Below are 20,020 nucleotides of genomic sequence, written 5' to 3'. Positions count from 1 at the left end.
CCACTGAGCTAGATTAAAGCTGATGCAGGAATGCCTACGTGAGCTTCAAATCATAACTCCGACTGCAGTGTAGACCTTCTCTTAGACATGAATTGCAAAAATCACAATTGGTCACGAATGTGTGATTCACTGTGGCCAAACCTGCAACCAATAGGGTGAGGTTCAATATTGTGGCCAGTAGCATTTTAATCAAATGTGTGTTTTGTGTATGAGGTAGAAGGGGGATATCATTTACTTTAAACATCAGACTGAATATATATTACCCAAGACAGGACTTGAATACATTGTAGTAAAAATAACTTGCATTCTTCAGGATAAAAATAAATGTTTGCTTTACTTTTACAGATTCCATGTAAAAGCTGGATGGTGGCTCACTCGATTGTAGAGAAGATAAAATTAAAAAATCAAGTTAATCTCTCAGAAGAAGCTTCGGTTGTATATTTTAAATCCTAAAATTAGAACGTGCTTGAAGCCAAAATGTCCATATACACAGTTCCTACTAGAAACCACACTGGTGTGCTTGGTGTTTCTTCTTTCCAAAAAAATCCTCCACAAAATACCTTTCCTAAAAGCAACAGGTTTGGACAGCAGCTTAAATCACAGGTACCAGAAAATGAAAAAGATAATTCACTATCTCTTTCTCTGACTAAGACCAAAGAAATAAATAGGACCTATGTGATTTCTGCCTGTAAAAATGCAGGTGATACTTCAGTTACATTTAAACCCGAAGGTAGGTTAACTCTCCAGAGAAGAACTGGAGCAAGCAAAAATACCCCTTCTATTGATAAACAGTTGGAGGAGAACACAGCACAGGACATTGAAAATACCCAAACAGATGGAAGACTTACCCTGAAGCAACGTTTGGGGACTGGATCGATAGAGAAATATAAAACAAACAAGAACAGTGAACTTGGGATAGAAAATAGTGATTCTGTTGTTGCACAGACAAACAACAAAAATGTATTTCCACCAGGCATTAGTACTAATAACACCCATTACATTAAATCTAGTACTCAGTTAGTTGAAGGTCAGATGAATGAAAAGAGATGCTCTGATCTGAAAAATAAAGATTCCCTTGCTAATCTTAATGGTTCAAGTGGAAATGGGAATAGTAAATGTTTGAAATATAGGACAACTATTGCTGATGCCAAAATTCAAAATGACGTTCCTAGATCAGCACATTTAATAGCAACAAAACTTGTTAACAGGACCCCAGGGGTAAAGCTGAATGAAAAAGATAATTTTAATGAACTGACTGGAAAGGAAAGGATACAAAATTCAGTTGCTAAATATGGCAGTTTGGAAAGACAAAGAACACCTAGGAAAGGTGGTACAACAGAAGGAATAAAGGCTACACCAATGCGTGGCACTCTTCAGGATGCCAAAAGTCCAGCTACGTCTACTCTTAAGAACAGGACACCTTGTCTTCAAGTTATACAGAAAAAGAACACCAATGCATCCAACTCTTTGTCCATAAGTAGAAGTGCCAGGGCAGAAGGGAGTCAGATATTTATGCGACCTGCTGCACTTAAAGTAGAAACTGTAGCTCAGAACACTTGCACAGAGGAAAATCCTCTCAAAGTAGAAAACAGTAAAGTGACTGTGGCTGTGCGAGTAAGGCCCTTCAGTGACAGGTTAGTAATCAACTGTTTTCAGAGATTGATTTAAACAGTTTAAAATAGTTTCTACAGTATATGTTCAATAGAATTGTTATTATCTTGGTAGAAGCAATGTAATATAATTTTTAATTTGTTAGTAATGTTTAATTGCTAATGTTTCCTGAATCATTTCAGTTGGTCGTCTAGGCAAAGAGTTACAGTGCATGGTTAGAAAGGATGTAGCAAGTATTTTATTTGACCATATTAAAAATCTTCAGCTTTATTTTAAAGTCAACCTTTCATTTTGGTGCAGGGCTATTTTATACACTGAGCTGAATTATATGTATGGTATCATAAACATTTTTATACATATCAAGTAGGCAGCATGGTCCTTCTATTAAAGATGTTCATTCTCTTGACATATAATGTATGTGAAAAGATCTGATTTCTTTCTAAATAAAGAAAAAAGCTTTAAGAAGCACGTTGATGTAGTTAAGGCTAGGATGGGAAACCACTTGTAGAAAATGTTATAGGTCACTGCTCCATGTAAAAGACTTAGGTTTATTTTTTTTTTCTGCAAAATTAAGCTGTTCTTTATTAGATGATAATGTTCTACATAAATGTAAAACACCTTGGCTCTTAAGAAAATAATTGATCACAAAATGTGATTGAGTTGACCACCATAACATAACTTTGCTTTTAATGTTACATTTATCTGTAAAGTTTGTTTCTGTGTCTTATTCAGAGAGAGAAAAGAAAAAGCATTACAGGTGGTCTCCATGAGTGGCCTGGAGACAGTTGTGCGACATCCAGAAACAAAACAAGTGTACGACTTCATTTATGACTTTTCATTCTGGTCTTTTGACCACTGTCATCCTAACTTTGCTAGCCAGGAGACGGTATATAAGGCATTGGCAGTACCGCTCCTAGAAAGAGCCTTTGAGGGATACAACACCTGTCTTTTTGTTTATGGACAGACTGGTTCTGGAAAATCATATACGTAAGTTTCATTGTAAATGTTATAATTTGGAAACGTTTCTGTTGGAGCTGAATTTATAAGTCACCTGGATTTGCTAAAAGAGACGTAATTTAAATTGGCTTGTAAATGATTGACTTGTTAAGCTTTTGAAAATCTGCTTAAGTGTAACACTTTTAATAGAAATTAAGATAATCAGAGCTGGACAAATACTATTAATTGAATACATTATTATGCTATTATATCAAGAGCTATGCTACTTCCATTGTTTGATCTAATGAATTCAAGTCTGAGGCACTGGCTTCAGCTAAAGTAGAATTAACATTGTTTGGCTGGGCAATATTGAGAAAACCGTACTGAAAAAAATGTTATCTTAAAAGCAGTAACAAATTTTTACAGACGCTGGGAATGAGCGATGGGATGGATCACTTGATGATTACCTGTTCTGTTCATTCCCTCTGGGGCACCTGGCACTGGCTACTGTCGGAAGACAGGATACTGGGCTAGAGCGAACCTTTGGTCTCACACAGTAGGGCCATACTTATGTTCTTAAATGTATGTCTTCTAAGGATCTTTGATTTGAATTCCAGTGTTGTATATGTGTAATAAAATCAAATACGTATCAATGTGCCTAGAGGATATTAATAGCACTTGGCAGGCAGCTTCATCAAACCCACATAGGCTTTTGTCCAGAAATGCCTCGAACCCCAAAAGATTCTTCTTTACATAGTAACTTGGCTCCTAGTGAAGTTAATGGGAACTTTTAGATTAAGGTTAAGGCTGAGTGCTTCTGAAAATCCCACCCTTTTTGTTTATCGTAGTTTGTCAATTTTTGGTGAAATTGACATCATAGTGAGTATGGTGCTTATTAAAAAAGCCTTATAAGCAAAAATAGTTATGGCTATAGTTTCTCAGGAATGAAAGGAAGGAATGTTTTAAGGTGATCTTAGTCTTTTTAAAAAACAATCCCCCCCCCCCCAAATATTTAATCTAAAGAAAGTCAATGGGAATTTCATTTTAAAAAGACATTTTCAACTTGAAATCTAGTCAATTTAAAAAAAAAAAGTTTCACAAATGTATCTCCCACTGACTTCCTCAGCCCATTTTTGTGGTTTTACAGTCAAACGTTAGGCTGTCTTCACTAGAAATGCTGCAACTGCACCACTATAGTACTTCAGTGTGGACACTTGCTACAGTGACGGGAGGGGTTCTCCTGTCACTGCAGTTAATCGACCTCCCCAAGAGATGATAGCTTGGTGAACAGAAGAATTCTTCTGTTGACCTAGCACTGTCTATAATGGGGGTTAGGTCACCTTAACTTTTAGTGTAGTCCTGGTCTTAGTCTAAGCAAAGTTTTGGCAACATAGTTATATTGGCTAGGGACTGTTTTTTGTTTTTCTACACTCTCTTAGCAAAACCCCTGGTGTAGATGCAACTCAGTGTAGATGCAAAAAAATTACTACTGTTGGCGCATGCTGCATCTACAGTAAAGGCTCTGCTGAGATAGCTATGCCAGTATAGCTAGATCAGCAAAGCATTTGTAGTGTAGACAAGCCTCAAGTTTGCCTAACTATTTTTCTTTTTTTGGAAAGTATTTTTACTGTCTTTAACAACCAATTCTTCTCCCAACACCCACACATCAAGCAAGGGAAATGGACTACAAGGAAAGAGTAAAAGTGACTATATGCAAAGTACACCTCTACCCCGATAGAATACGACCCGATATAACACGAATTTGGATATAACGTGGTAAAGCAGCGGGGAGCCCCGAGCCCTATAAATCCCCGCCTGAGCCCCGCTGCCAGAGTTCCGGCGGTGATTTAAAGAGCCTGGGGCTCCCAGCAGCGGCTGGAGCCCTGGGCCCTTTAAATCACTGCCGGGGAAGCCGGTCCAGTCCGGCACGGCGTACCGGCCCGAACCCGATATAACACGGTCTCACCTATAAGGAGGTGAGATTTTTTGGCTCCCGAGGACCGCGTTATAGCAGGGTAGAGGTGTACTGCCAAATGCACAAAGTAAACAAATGGGGGGGAAAGATAATTTTTCCTCTAAACTTTTCCTGTTATAATTATCTTGAGCTGTTATTTGCAAAAGTTGTAACTGAAAATTTTTAGACAGAAGTATATTTTTTAAATTTTTGTCATTCTTTTGAAATCCTAATTTTGACATGCAGTATTTAGTAAAGGTGGACTAAAACACACATTCAATACTTTCTATAGTATAAAATTGTCATATTTGTAGCATCCTTCTTAAAAGCTTAAAAATGACTTGTTCTCTCCCAACTTTGTCATTTTTCTCTCTGGCAAACATTGATTTGTACCTCTCTGTACTCGGCTTCACAGTTCTCAGACGTTGGCACAACACTTGTGCAGGGCTTTGATTAATTTGATTCCTCTATTGCATAGCTCTTTACTAGAAGTACACAAGACGCTGTACTTTCTACTTGAACAATGGCTATTCTATGTGATTTTTTTTTTTTTTTTTTAAACAAGTTTTTCAGTAGCTGTGTAGGGGAGGAGAATGAAGAGGACAGTACTCATTTTCATGTTAAACTAGGTCACATTTTACAGCATTTTAATGTTTGACATAAACTAGTACTGTGCTGGGATTATAGTTTCAGCACAGATTTCTTTATACTACTGCAGCTATTAATGTAAACATTTACCAGCTGAGTTAATGTCTATTTTTTTTCAAATTGAAACTGAAATTAAATTGAACTAAAGATGCAAAACTCAAATCAAGAGGGGTATGAACTGGAGATAATGACGTGATTAGTATAGGAACAACTATGCCAGATTTATTTTTGAACAAACTGGTGATTTTCAAGTGAATTGGCCTCTATGCATTGATTTTTTTTTTTAAATAAATTTTGGTATACTTTGAAATGTGTTAAGTATGACTTGTTCATAAAATTAGTAGTAATGAGTTCAAGAAGTTGGACTGGTAGACAGGACTTGAAAGGGAGGCCCATAAACATCAATTTGGAATCTGGGGATAAATTGGTTTGTATACACCAGATCATGTGAAAGGTCAGGTATTGATAACTTTTTTTTTCTGATCCTTAAATGTCTCTGATTTATTTCTATAATTAAGTATTTGTATAATTTAGAAATGCATCTGGGATTTGAACTGTAATATGGTCTTAACTACAACATGATTAATATTTACATTAGGCAGATAAATGTAAACATCTTCTAAAAAACTACAAGTGTGTGTGTACACATTCTTTTGTAATTACAGGATGATGGGATTTGGTGAAGAACTAGGAATAATTCCAAGATTTTGTGAAGATCTTTTTACTCAGATAGCACAAATGGACACACAGCAGGTATTGTGTCAGAAAGCTTATTTCTATTGTGGCTGCATTGAATTAGAGAATATTGTTAACAAGGATTTTGATATTTATTCCTGTCATTCTACTCTTTAGTGCTATTTTACTTCCTCCTAGTTTCTGTACTCTGCTGCTGCTTTAAATTTTATTTTTGCTAGAACTGACAACTAATGTTCTCTAGACAATCCAAATCATATATTGTGCTATAGTCCCATATCAGGAATAATACAAATAGCAATATGTACATACTGTTGGTGCTGTACCAAAAGGCTATGTGGTTTTTTATATATACTTTTTGTATTTAAAAGATAAAAATTTACAGAAAGAAGGGTAAATAAAAATCCTAGCACATCTGGTGGTGATGTATACAAATGAAACTCAATAATTAAATAAAACCTGCCTAATGGGTAGCTATTTTTACTCTATTTAAAAACAAACACTCCTCCTCTCAACTTTTCTGATTCTAAAATTTTGAGAGATTTAAGAGATCCCCAGTGTAAATGGCAGTGGTTATTCTGGGTTTCCCTCTCGCTAGTCTTGGCAATGTCTTACTATTGGACAAGTCTGCACTGTATAGCGGCCTTTTTGTTTACTCAGAGCACAGCTTATTTAATGTCAAGACCTCAGTTTTCTTGTTATGGTATGTGCAATCCTTTCCTAACTTAATGAATGTAAGCCCTTCTTCATTAAAATTATTACAACAATTACTTTTGGGATAAACATGGGTGAGTATAATATGAAAAAAGGAAACCATGAAAAAGAACCAAAGTTTGAACAATTAGATGAACTGTCTCTGGTTATATTAAAATTATTGTGAAGTCATCTTTTAGTTCACATAAAGCTCCAGGATTACTTAAGAACAATCTTTTAGACCTGATCTCTACACGATTTTTGTATCAGTGTATGTGACTCTTTTACAAAAATAGTTATACTGACACAACCCCTAGACTGGATGCAGTTATATCAGCGTAAAGGTGTCTCATACTGGAATATAGCTTATTCCCCTTCCCATATGGGAGTAGCTGTACGATATAATTGCATCCTCACTAATGGGGTTGTACCACTTTAGCTATTTGTATTATCATAGTGCCTAGGGGCCCTAGTGATGGAGCATTGTGCTAGGGCCTGTGCAAATGCAAAACATAAAGACAGAGAGCTTGCAACCTAAATATAAGACATCCGATGGATATAGACATACTAGCAGAGGAATACAAGGAAACAGTGAGACAAGACTGGTCAGAATGATAGGCTGTGGTCTTGGTACACAAGCATCTTAACTATTGTCAAAATTTGTGTAGGTATCAAGACAAAAGAGCATTTAAAGGCGGTATTTCAAGGAGGATAATTAAGTAGCTTTGTGGATGGGGGTGGGTTGGTTGTGAAGGGTCTTCAAAGTGAAAACAAGTAGCTTGTGTTTGATGTGATAGAGGAGAGGGGAAGACAGAGGAGGGGTGTAAAAAGAGAGGTGACAGCATCAAAGTGCTGAGCTAGGATAGTGATGTTTGCAGCAGAATTCTAAATGGATATCAGTGGGGCAAGACTGCATTTCTCATATCCAGAGAAAAGGATGTTGTACTAATTGAGATGTGAGATGACAGCCTGGATGAGAGTTTTAGCATTGTGGATAGATGAGAGGCTATACTTAGAGATGTTATGCAGAAAGAATTGGCAAGATTGAGACATAGCCTGGTTGTGAAGACCTGAGAGAGATCCAAGTCGAAGATGACACCCGGGGCATGGGCCTGATTGATAGGACAGGCAGGATGTTGGTGGTGTCTACAGTGATTGAGAATAAGAGCTTTGTTTAGCCATGTTGAACTTGATCTGACAGCTGGATATCCATGAGGAGATATCAGAGACAGGCCAAGATTTTAGTTTGGACAGAAGGAGACAGGCCTGTGGTTGAGAGACCTGAGGGTCATCAGCACAAAGATGCTGGTAGAACTTGTATTTACAGATGAGATTATCCAAAGAAAAGGTGTAGAGGGAGCAAAGGGGACGAAGTACAGAGTCCTGTGGGAACACAGAAAGTTGGAAGGGGGGGATGAGGGGCATCCTTCAAAGAACACACAGAAGGAGCAAATAGAGAGGTAGGAGAATAACAGGGAGAGTAAAGTTTCATAGAAGCCAACGCAGGACAAGACTTCAAGAAGAGCCTGTACTGGTTCTGAGATTTGGCTAAGAAGAGGTAACTGGAGACTTTAGCGAGAGCAAGGTCAGCAGAGCATAGAAGGCAGAAGCCGGATTGAAGGTGGTATAGGATGGAATTGGAGAAGAGGAACTCCAGGCAGTGATTGTAGACAGTGTGTTAAATGAATTTACAGATGAAAGGAATGGTAGTTGGAAAGACAAGTGGGATTAAAGGTGTTTGGTTTTTTTAAGAAGGGAAAGACTAAAGCATGCTTGTATTGTGTAACTTTTGTGTTTAGACAAGCACTTACTTTTAGTTGATCTACTGAATCCACAGTTGGAAGAACATTCCATAAAGTCTCTAGGCCCTCAAGCCTGGATTCATTATCCAAAGGAAAAGTGGCAAAAAGTAGGGTCCCAAAGCACAGATAGAAACTTGGAGGACAAAGATAAAATGCAAGTTTTGTCCCAAAGTTTCTCTCAATACTCAAGTACATCAAATATGTTTTGGTACAGTAACTTGCATGGTCAAATGGAGACAGCTTTTCAGCTGTTTGAACTTCAGCGCCTCAAATCTGTCTTATACAGTTTATGGGTGATATCATCCTTCAGTATAATAACCTTCTCGATTTCTCAGGACAACAAATGGTTGGTTGTTTTTTGTTCCTCTGTGATACCTTGTTTGATTCTTTCAGGAAAGGATCAATTATATTTTAGTGGAAAGTTCTTTAAATACTCCATATTGGAGCCTATGTTATAAACCCTAGAAGGCAACATTGTTACATCCGTTGCACTGGTGCTATGTAGAGTAACATATCAGGGGGGAGCTGTGTTAGTCTTTAAGGTGCCACCGGACTCCTCCCTGTTTTTGTGGATACAGACTAACAGATTTATTTGGGTATAAGCTTTCATGGGCAAAAAACCCACTTCTTCAGATGCATGGAGTGAAAATTACAGATGCACGTATTATTATACATTTGTAAGGTAACTCCCTTCTCTTCATGTATAATAATGCCTGCATCTGTAATTTTCACTCCATGCATTTGAAGAAGTGGGTTTTTTACCCACGAAAGCTTATGCCCAAATAAATCTGTTAGTCTTTAAGGTGCTACCAGACTCCTCGTTGTTTTTCTAGAGTGACCGTAGGTCATGCCAGCTGAAGAAAGCAGTTGCATATGCTGGAGTTTGTGAAAGAGCAAGACAGTCCCATTACTCCAAGTTAGCATGTTGGAAAGGATGCTGAAACTGAATTGTTTAGTGAGCCAAAAAGCATTTCAAGGAGAAAAATTGTGGTGTTCATGTGGAGAGGAACATTTATCAGATGGAGAGATCAACAAACAAGATATGATCCAAACTGAAGAATCTGCAATTAGTTGGAAACAAGTATTACGGCTTCTATAATTTTGCTTTGGAATCTTTGTGAGGAAGTCTAGCAGAAGGGTCACCAGGGCTGTTGAGCAGGTTAAGACGCATTCAGACAATGGCTAATCTGTGTGTGGTGCTGCATGGTAATTTGGTATGTATATATTGTGTATACCTATGCTATCTAGAGAGAAGGATGGATTGGGGTTTTGTTGGGTGATTATTATCACTAGAAGTTCTTCCAGAGATGTGCTTTTCTTGTTTCTATGGTTACTGGGATTCAGGTTTTGCTAAGAGTGAATTCCTAATAATTTGGTAGAGAGCGCTGTTTTTTGGTATTGTACTTCTTTTTTTACCAAGACCAGAGAGCTTGAGAGAGGACTGAGACAGCTAAATCTCACCTTGCTACAAATACAAGATGCAGTCCTTGGTAAGAATGGTATGGATGCTCCCTAGAAAGAACATTTTGAATCTTTTCTTTAATTTATAAATCTGATTTTTGAGACGATTATTGAAGGAGATATTAAATGTAAAACAGATGGACATCTGCCTTATTTTTACATCTTACTTGATGCTATTGTCCACATATGTAAAGATAAACTAGAGATCGAGAACATATAATTGCTTTCTTATAGGAAAGAAAAGGCTGCATACAAGTGATTGGTGACTAAATGTTGCTGACTATAAAATAGTGAAGGTAATTTTGAGTGAAGTTTATACAGAAAGGTTTTTGTTTAACTTGCTTAGAATTTCTTTATCTATTGCCAAAGTATTATTCAGCACATCAGCATACATAAATATATTGGTATTCACAGCTACGAAGCTTATAAATCATTTTGCTTTACTGTGAGGCACAGAAATTATAAAAGGTTTGTTAGGCATTGAGGAATCTAAGTAGTATATTACTCTTTATTGCTAAAGTCAGCATCAAATTATAGTTTCTAATGAATGCCAATGAGAGTGGATATAAGTGACTGTCTATGCTTATGTGCTGTGAATAAGTGATTCTGCTGCCATAAATCATCCAAGTTCTATTTTTATCTGCATTGTCAGTTTTTTTTACTTCATCTTCTTTGCTCCTTAGACAACACACTTTAATTTTATAAATACTATAGGAGTTTAAGTGAAGGGGTGAGTACTTTCATGGAGAATCCTCATTCAATAAATTAAGATAATTGTGGATACTAGTTATAACAATGCATGTCCCTTTTCTGAGACATGGTATAAAATCACCAAAGTGTGCCAGCTCCACCAGTCAGAATCTTTATTTCATGTATTGTATGTATCATACTGTGGAAACTTAGTCCATAAAAGAATATGGGACTCCTGCAGGAGTGAATAAAACATTTTTTTATGTATTAAAAGCACAATGTTGACATTTCTGAGAGTTTTTTTTTTTTTTTTTTTTAAACATGACATTTCACAGCTGCGGAAAGCAGTGGATAGACTTGTAATAAGTTTGTATACTTAAGATTTCTTGTCTAGGATCTTGCTGTTGGAAGATGACTTCAAAATGAAAGCTTGCAACGGTGGTGTAGAATACCTGCAGCTTCCATTAAATTTGTTGACTGGAAATGACAATAAAAAGTCTGGTAGAATATTTGACTCATATAATTTTTTTTAAATTAGATTTTGTACCATCTTGAAATGAGCTATTTTGAAGTCTACAATGAGAAAATTCATGATTTGCTCATCTTTAAAGCTGAAAATGGACAAAAGAAACAACCTGTAAGTTACTACTCATAATATACACTCTTAATATACACCGCTACCTCGATATAATGCGACCCGATATAACACGAATTCAGATATAATGCGGTAAAGCAGTGCTCTGGGGTGGGTGGGGCTGCGCACTCCGCAAAGCAAGTTCAATATCACGCGTTTTCACCTATAACGCGGTAAGATTTTTTTTGGCTCCCGAGGACAGCGTTATATCGAGGTAGAGGTGTATCTGTCAATATACAAGATGTAGTGGCACCTGCCTTCTAACTGGAAGGCTATGGTAAGCTTCCTGTCAGACAAGCTCGGAAGTAGTTGTATAGGTAGATCACATAGCAACGTTGTTTTGTGATGTGCTCATTGCTTTCTTCTTTCTTGCTCATCTCCTAATATTTTACCTTATTATAAATGTTCCTACTAAATGAGTTACAGAGAAGATGGTACACACGTTGGACTGCTGTGAAGCATCTTTAGCTATGTACTCAGTGCCTAGAACTTATACTGGTATGAATTTTAAAAATACATTGATTTGCCAGTTTCAATAAAATACTGTCAAATTTTAAGATAGTTTTTAGATTCAAGGTTGTTAAATATTAACTGAGTAATATTTTGCAGACTAGATTTTATTTTTCTCCACTACTGCATGACCAAAACGTTTTCAGCGATAAAATGAACAAATATACACTGATTTTGGGGGTCTCTGTTCACCCAAATGCTGTTACTAATCTGTCTACCTTTCTGCTACTGATATTGATGCCACTGCATAGAAGAAGTTAAAAACAGAACCAAGTTTATTTCTAATTAAAGTAACATTGTGAGAAAGCTGGAATCTGCAGCTAGGGCTTTAATTTAATTTTGCCCATCAGTCTTCCAAGTGGAGGAATTTACTTTTTTGAGGATTGCTCTCTGAATATCTTCTTTGTAGGGAGGGTTGCCATCCCCCTAGGATTAATTCCTGGAGACTCCAGGACAAAGATTAATCTTTAATTAAAGACTGTCATGTGATGAAACCTCCAGGAATACGTCCAACCAAAACTGGCAACCCTACTTCATACCAAATTAGTTGAAGCTGATAGCTAGTTAGACAGCATCTGAAAGAAACACACATTTAATCCCTTCCCCAAAATTGTGATTTGATACTTGGATTTTTCTATCTATCATTTCCCTATTTGAGGGGGAAAAAATTCCCTCTCTTTTTCTGTCGTCTTCTGCATTTACATTTTGGGGTTTCTCATGTATTCCCCACCTACCCCCGCTTTGGAGGAGCAGAGCAGAGGTCTCTGCTTGACACAGACTTCAGCCTGTCCATTCAGCCCTAAAGTCTTGTTTTAAGTAAGATTTAAAGGTGTGACGTTAGATCGAGTAGCTAATTCCTTTTGAAACTCTACTGGAGGCAAGGCAAGTTTCTAAATTACTAAATTGTGTTAAAGAACAACTTGTCCTAGAAGGTATTCGTTAGATTGGTTTAGCTAATATGATCTAATAACACACCTTTACATCCTAGTGTACATAAACCCTAAGGGTACGTCTACACTTACCTCCGGGTCCGACGGCAGGCAATCGGTGTTCTGGGATCGATCCCGGAAGTGCTCGCCGTTGACGCCGGTACTCCAGCTCAGCGAGAGGAGTACGCGGCATCGACGGGGGAGCCTGCCTGCAGCGTCTGGACCCGCGGTAAGTTCGGACTAAGGTACTTCGAATTCAGCTACGTTATTAACGTAGCTGAATTTGCGTACCTTAGTCCGAAGTGGGGGGGTAGTGTGGACCAGGCCTAAGGCTTTGTCTTAACTAAAAAAAAAAAGTTTTTTTACATTGAGAGAGATCTTGGTGTAAAATCCTAGTGGAGACAAGATACAGGTAATTTTCACCTTCATGTAGCTGGTCAAGATCAATCTTATTTTTCCCTTACCTAGAATTGACTTTGACTAGATACACTGACGTAAAAACTACAGTGCCTTGCTTCCACTAGAATTTTACATCAAGATAGTTACCTTGATGTAAAAACACACCTCTTTGCAGTGAAGATGTAGCACTATGGAGTGGGGTTGGGGAAATCAGAACAGTGAAAGAACGTTTAGAAGGAAGCATTGGACAAACTGAGATCAAAGGGGAAAAACAAACAAGAGGACAATGCAAGATCTTGTGCTGCCTGTAAAAGCAGAAGATCATAAACAGATATAAGAGAGAGAGTAAATTAAATGACAGGAGTGGGGAAAAAAACAAAATGAAGAGGAGAGGGAGATTACTAAACCAAGAAATGCTGAAGAGAAGAAAACACCCCCCCCCCCCACAATACACAGCATTTATTAGTGAAATGAATTCATTTATATTTAGCACTTTTTTTTTTTATTCTAGTTCTCTGCAGAGTACCCTACAGCTCTATTAAATTGGGAGGGTTAGGTTGGACAGTGATTTTGGGAGAATATGTTTGCTGATGGACTCTGGCTAAATTTCTGTTGAGTCTTGGGCATGTAACTGAGTGTGTTACAGGTATTTTTAAAACTTCAGTGTCAAAGCAGTAAAGAGCATTTATAGCAAATCCGAGTTATGAATTTTCCTCAATTTTGTTTTGTTTACATATTGTTACATCTTCGGTTCTATTTGGTAAGCAACAGTATATTCCAGTTTGTGACCTATTTTGGCCTGGTTATTTTTGTAATTGAGAATTCATTTTCAGTTATCCTGGTAAAATAAAGGTTTTATTATTATTCTTGTAATTCTATTATTCTGGAGCATGCATTGAATTTTTTCGTAAGACCTTCCCCTACCCCCCAAAAAAACCCTTCATACCATGACATGTAGAAAAATAATTTTTCACTTCTATTTTCATTAGGTTTTTTTACTTATAAGAGATTGTTGCATAATTGTTATGACAAATTCATATATTTGAATAGCTTTTTCTTTTACAATTATTCTCAACAGCTCCGTGTAAGAGAACATCCAGTATTGGGGCCATATGTGGAAGACTTGACAGCGTAAGCCTTAACTATTGTCATTCTAGTAAATACGTTGGCCTGATACGGCAATATGCTAGTTATTGTTCTTATGCCCTTGTGCAGTCCCATTGACTTAACAGAGGCTCTGCAGATGTAAAGGTCAACCCTAGCAGGATTGGGCAGGACCCTTTATTCTGCAAAGACTTGCACACGTGCTTAACTTTCTGAACTGTAAATAATCTCAATGAGGCCAGTGGAACTGCTCACAGTGAGTAAAGTTAAGCACATGTGCAAATCTTTGCAGAATCAAGGCCTGAGATCCTGCCCAATCTTGCTGGGGTAGACACTTAGGCTTGCATGGTGCCTTGATGAAGTTAGGCTTTAGTGTATGTATTTGTCTATAACTCAGTAAATTTGTACAAAAAAAAAACCACTAATGACTTTTGTAGAAACAAAATGAACTGGTTTGAACTAGAACTATTTATTTGTTTTATAGGAACATGGTCAGTTCTTATTCTGATATCCAGGTAAGATGATGATGATGAAGTTTTTAAGTAATAAAAATCAGTCTTCTAATAGCTGTAAGTAAAAATCTTTCTTTTGCCTCATGACTGCTCCTTTCTTTACTCCTGAATGCTTGTTTTCAGTGATGATAAACATGAGCTTACAAAGCCTAGTCCATTAGCCTATTACATCTTATCTGATCTTGCAGCTGACTACGTGTGGGCAGACCCTTGTGCCCATGTGAAGTTACTTGCAGGATCGGGGCCTAAACTCATTTTAATTTCTCATTTAAGCTTAGACAAAAGTAGTAGTGGTTCCATTTTTCCTTTTGCTAGCACCAGCGTCTCAAAAAGTTTGCCCCATTTTGGCCCCTGTGATTAGAGGTGGGAAAAAAATGTATCAATAATGCTCAAAACATTGATTAATGTTGGCATCCTACATAACTTACATCCCAAAAGTATTTTATAGGCTACCAAAATTTTCTTTTTAGTAGCCCACACTACCGCCAATACCAGCATGTAGATACAGTATATTCATTTTTGCAGAGCTCTTTAAACTTTTGTTAGCTGCTCACAGAATCCTTTCCTTAATATCCTGTCTCTTATCTCTATTATCAGAGTTGGCTTGAGCTAGGAAATAAACAGAGAGCAACTGCTGCCACAGGCATGAATGACAAGAGCTCTAGATCTCATTCTGTCTTCACCCTCGTGATGACACAGACAAAGGTATAGTGTGACTTTTTTTCTTTTTAATTATTGCAATAATGTAGTGGTGGAAAATTCAATTATCGTGTGCTGCCTAGAAAAGAATGAAGTAGGGGAGGGTTGTGTTAAATATACTGGGCTGAATAAAGAAGTAGTAGTCTTGCTTTTTAAGTAGCCAGGTCTGGTTTATTTTCTATACTCACAGTACTACTGTTTTTTTAAAAAGCACATTGTAAACATGTCTGAGTCATACTGTAAACTTTTCAGGACACTGCTTTTCTAATGTTTCTGCACTATATATACTTATTGTACTATACAAATATGTTCATGGTTCAGTTATAGCAAGGGGAGAAAATCCTATAATACACAGTTTTTAATGTTTATGTCCCAGTGATGTCTCCCACTTACCTGACCTGGGTCAGAGATAGGATAATGCAAAGTGTTCCAGGCACTGTTAAACGAGAAGCTACTGAAACACACCTGTGCACTCAGGTCAGTGGCACCTATCCCCAGCAGACATGAGCTCTGCTCTCCCCCCTATAATTTTGTATGTAGGAGACAGGCACCCTCCACAGAGAGATGAGGGTGGAGAAGGAGGCGAAGTAGATAGAGCTCTTCCCAAGTCTATGGGCCTCCAATTTTTTCCTCCCACAGATTTTTTTCCTGATTTTCCTCAGTTGCTGCCATCACATACTTTGCCCTGTCTTCCCCATCAGGGCATGTATGTCCGTGTCCTTTTCACCCACCAGTGGTTTAGTCTTGCACCAATGGAAGTCAAAGACAACTTCTAGTGATTTCAATGGGTGCTGGATTGAAGCCCAAGTGAGTAGTAGTCCTGATATGCTCCCGAGCTAAAGTAGCAAAATGTACTGCTAGGCTGCGTTTCACTTTTTACAAATTCTACTTATGCTTATGCAGGTGTGCTACCGGAAATCCTCAGGTGTTTGTCTCTGGATACTATTTACTATCCTCGCCTTACTCTTTTTCTTGTTGAAAGTTATACTATGTCTTAAATGACACTATCATTAAAAAAGTAAAATGAGAAAATGTTTAACGTATTGTTTAAAAGTGAATAGCATGGTAGATCTGACTCTTCATGGGGTTTTTATTTTGGTGATGAGTCATAGTCTGCAAAATTTAATATTTTTTCTAAGTGCAGTAATCTCTTTTCTCTAGACAGAGTTTGTGGAAGAAGAAGGGCATGATCATAGGATTACCAGTCGCATAAATCTAATAGATCTAGCAGGCAGCGAACGCTGCTCTCCAACTCAGACCAGTGAAGAGAGGCTGAAGGTAAACTGCATTTACAGTTTTGTGACATATAGTTTGTCTCAAAGAGTACAGTATTGTGAGGCCATGAAATGAAAATGCTTTAGGTCTGCACTTGTAAGAGAAGACCTCTTGGTCTCCATGTTGAATGAATCTTGATGTAACGGTGTCTTTTGTATTGCTGCTCTGGTCTTTTCACAAGACAGGAAAAAAGTAATGCATGTAGTGTCTGCTGAATATTCTGTACTATTCATAGAGTTAAATTTAACTTGCTTTAATTGTTTAACAGTTTCACTGGTTTAAAATGTATATGTATGTAAATTATTATTGATCTGAGTCTCACATCACAGATTCAGTATAAATACTGAATCAATGTGGAAAACATCACATCTGCTTTAACTTGACTTGATTATACCTAAATATAAATAAGCATTAAAAAAAAAAAAGACAGGAAAAAATGGTTTTCTTCGGTGGTTTTTGTATAGGAGGCTTGGACATCTGTGGTTTGTATTCTAGTTCTCTTCCAAAAGGCTAGATATTAAATGCTTGCTTTAGCTTTTATCCCGTGTGTCACACATTTGTTGTAACTTTACAAAGCTGAATATTCTTTTATGCCTAAAACAGGGGAGAAAGCACTTGCTTAACTCTGTTTTCATAATGCAAAGAAGCTAAAAAGAATGGGGGGAGGGGAGTGCTCTATATGTGCAAGTACCTTTCCTAACCTGCTCTAAAACAGTCTATACACTGTGCAGAGTCAGAACTCACCCCTTCCTGGGATTTGGCTTTATTAACAAAAAATAGTTTACAATAAGATAAAATGTATCCCCAGTCTTCTCCAATGTTGCTCCTTGGAACTGTTTAGTCCAAAACGTAGGTCTTCATTACATCAGATTGAAGATCCTTCTGGGCTGCTCTCGTCTCCATTATATCAGTGGTGGGTTTAATACACTACATCTGCATCAGAGAGTCAGCATGATCCACTTAGCATCTCCCGATAGGACCAACAACACTTGTTAACAGGATGGGTTCACAGGAGAATGCTGCTAGCCTGTTAGGCTCTGTTTTAGCAATTTGCCCATTTAAAAAAAAATCGAAGTAGTAATGTTTTATATTCAGAATGAGGCTGTGCATTTATTTTTATTTCTGCTTTATATAGGAGGGCGTGAGTATTAATAAATCACTGCTGACTCTGGGGAAAGTTATTTCTGCGCTTTCTGAGCAATCTCAGAACAGAAAGAGAGCTTTCATTCCTTATCGGGAATCTGTCCTTACGTGGTATGTATATTTCATGAAGAGCTACTATAAAGTAATCTCGGTTCTGTGGAAAACAAAAAGATTAGACTCTTATCAGACGGTAGATTCATGGATCTGTAAACTCTCACTTCTACAAATTGAATGAAATAACTATTAGATGAAGTAAAGTAAACTTGAAAAATATTTTTATTTTCATGTTCTGCTAATTGTGGGTACATTTGAGGACCGGTATATTCTTCCTCAGTGTTCTGTACTGTAGATGAAGAAATGTGCTTCTGATGCCTTTTCTTCTCTGAACAGTGCCCTCATCTCTCTGCTGTTCCCTTTTTCTCCTGGCACAGAAGAGACTGCTTTCACATTTTTAGCATCTGTTGAACACTAAAATTCCCTCCCACAAGAGAGGAAACAATCTCCCTATTCCCTGCCTATGTTCTGTTATTTGCTGGCCTTACCTTTTTGGCTCCATGATGGTTCTTTCTCTCCTAAAGACAGATTTGTCAGCAGGTTGCTGGCCTGATCGAACAAGTGACAGGGGTGGGCATGTCACATTAGGCACACAGGCATGGGTGGGACTTTATGGTCTTGATCCCATCCCTGCCTCCCAGCAGCCAGAATCCTTCCTCTCTCCTTGGCACAACACTCTCTTAACCTTCATCACTGGCACTGAACTAGTTCCACAGTGTCCTGCACCTGGGAATCGGCTAATTTTTTAAAGATTAAGGACAAACCCTAAAACTATGAATTGCTGGTCAGCTGAGTAGTTCTTATAATACCATTCATCTGTCTCCTATAGATCAGCTGGTAGAGGCAAGTGGCCTGGGGCTTATGCATGCCTGACACCTGAGTTTATTTTAGTCAGAATAGGGCTTTCTGTAAATAAAGGACTTTAGTTTCCATTTCTTCATTCTGGCAACGGTCATAAATACTAAATCTGGAGTGGGAAAAATGTAAAAACGCACAGGCAGAGAAGCTTCTTTTAATTCAGGAATGGAAAAGAACTTGGGCAAAGTAAAAACTATTTGTCCTTCCGCATTCCTCTCTCATTGTCCACTCTGTAGCAAGGTGTACTATCTTGCAAATTGCTCGAAGAGCTAGAAATTGTTGCCAAATTTAGATGAGAAGGCAACAAGGATTGTGTAATTTGGTATGAGATAGAAAGTTATTGCTATTAGAACTTGCTGGGGAATGTCATCTGAATTATAGACTATTTTAATCTATTTTAATGCAGTTTTGTCACTAAGAAATGAAAGCAGTTGTCATGTTGATTGCACCAAAAATTGATTTATGACCTATTCCCATAACCCTTAAGACATTTTCATCTGAAATCTTCCATGGTGTTGGTGCACCAGTGAAAATATAAACAAAGGCAGGCATGTTTTTTCTGCTATATTTAGGCATTTGGGATCAACGTTTTCCAAAAAGAGGAGAGCATAAGTGGAAAACAAAGAAATGCTTGTGTGTAATAGTTTCTATGGTTTGTAAGAGTCTTAAAGTATAATAGGGTGAAATTATTTAGGTGTATAAGTTGTTGATTGAATTTTCTCTAAGCATAAAAAAACTTGTGTATCTGTAAGCAGGAACAGGCTCATGTTCTGGATTTGGCTATCTGGTTGAAAATCATCTTGAAATATATAGTAAATCACACAGGCTTTTTTTGTATTTAACTCCTTATGAACTCTGAGAAGTTAATTTGGTTTCAATGGTGGGAATAATTGTTGTTTCATTTTCTTGTCAATGAAGGTTATTAAAGGAAAGTCTTGGTGGAAATTCAAAAACGACCATGATTGCCACAATAAGCCCTGCTGCCAGCAATGTAGAGGAAACCCTTAGCACTCTTCGATATGCTAAACAAGCTCGATTGATAATCAATATTGCCAAAGTAAATGAAGATGTGAATGCTAAATTAATTAGAGGTAAGGTGAGATTTTTTTATTTGCAAGCATTTTTAAATTAATTGTCCATGATAGATGTTGATATTAATACTCTTGTAATGATTGAGAGCATATTTGAGGTTTATTCATTTTAACATTAAGATTTTTCTAAATAACTGGCTTTAAACAGTTTACAGGCCTACTAATACTTTAAAACTGGAGGTACTCTTTTCTTTGATACAGTTTCACAAACTTACATCTCAGTATTTTTTATAGGTTACATTTTGGTTTTGAGCTTGAACCTATACCCTGTTTGCACTAACACTGCTCTACAGCCAAAATGCTTCTGAAATAAATGTAGTCAAA

At 37.3% G+C, this 20,020-nt stretch overlaps 1 protein-coding gene across 1 annotated transcript in view; it reads left to right on the top strand.

Annotated features, from left to right (window-relative positions):
- Positions 1 to 380: 380 nt before the first annotated feature.
- The window catches only part of KIF14 (kinesin family member 14), a 92,371-nt gene continuing 72,731 nt past the window's right edge, over positions 381 to 20,020 (top strand). Inside the window, exons 1-10 of the mRNA XM_024213054.2 lie at positions 381 to 1,634; positions 2,344 to 2,598; positions 5,815 to 5,902; positions 11,027 to 11,125; positions 14,039 to 14,091; positions 14,549 to 14,579; positions 15,174 to 15,281; positions 16,437 to 16,553; positions 17,686 to 17,804; positions 19,524 to 19,696. Coding sequence (XP_024068822.2) covers positions 478 to 1,634; positions 2,344 to 2,598; positions 5,815 to 5,902; positions 11,027 to 11,125; positions 14,039 to 14,091; positions 14,549 to 14,579; positions 15,174 to 15,281; positions 16,437 to 16,553; positions 17,686 to 17,804; positions 19,524 to 19,696 — 2,200 coding nt within the window. The 5' untranslated portion in view covers positions 381 to 477. The remainder of the gene's footprint in view (positions 1,635 to 2,343; positions 2,599 to 5,814; positions 5,903 to 11,026; positions 11,126 to 14,038; positions 14,092 to 14,548; positions 14,580 to 15,173; positions 15,282 to 16,436; positions 16,554 to 17,685; positions 17,805 to 19,523; positions 19,697 to 20,020) is intronic.

The sequence above is a fragment of the Terrapene carolina genome, unplaced genomic scaffold (genome assembly GCF_002925995.2).
Source record: "Terrapene carolina triunguis isolate 2854851 unplaced genomic scaffold, T_m_triunguis-2.0 Scaffold211, whole genome shotgun sequence".
Taxonomy (NCBI): Eukaryota; Metazoa; Chordata; order Testudines; family Emydidae; genus Terrapene; species Terrapene triunguis.
The sequence above is the reverse complement of the archived record's forward strand: the minus strand, read 5'-3'. Positions and strand labels throughout refer to the sequence as shown.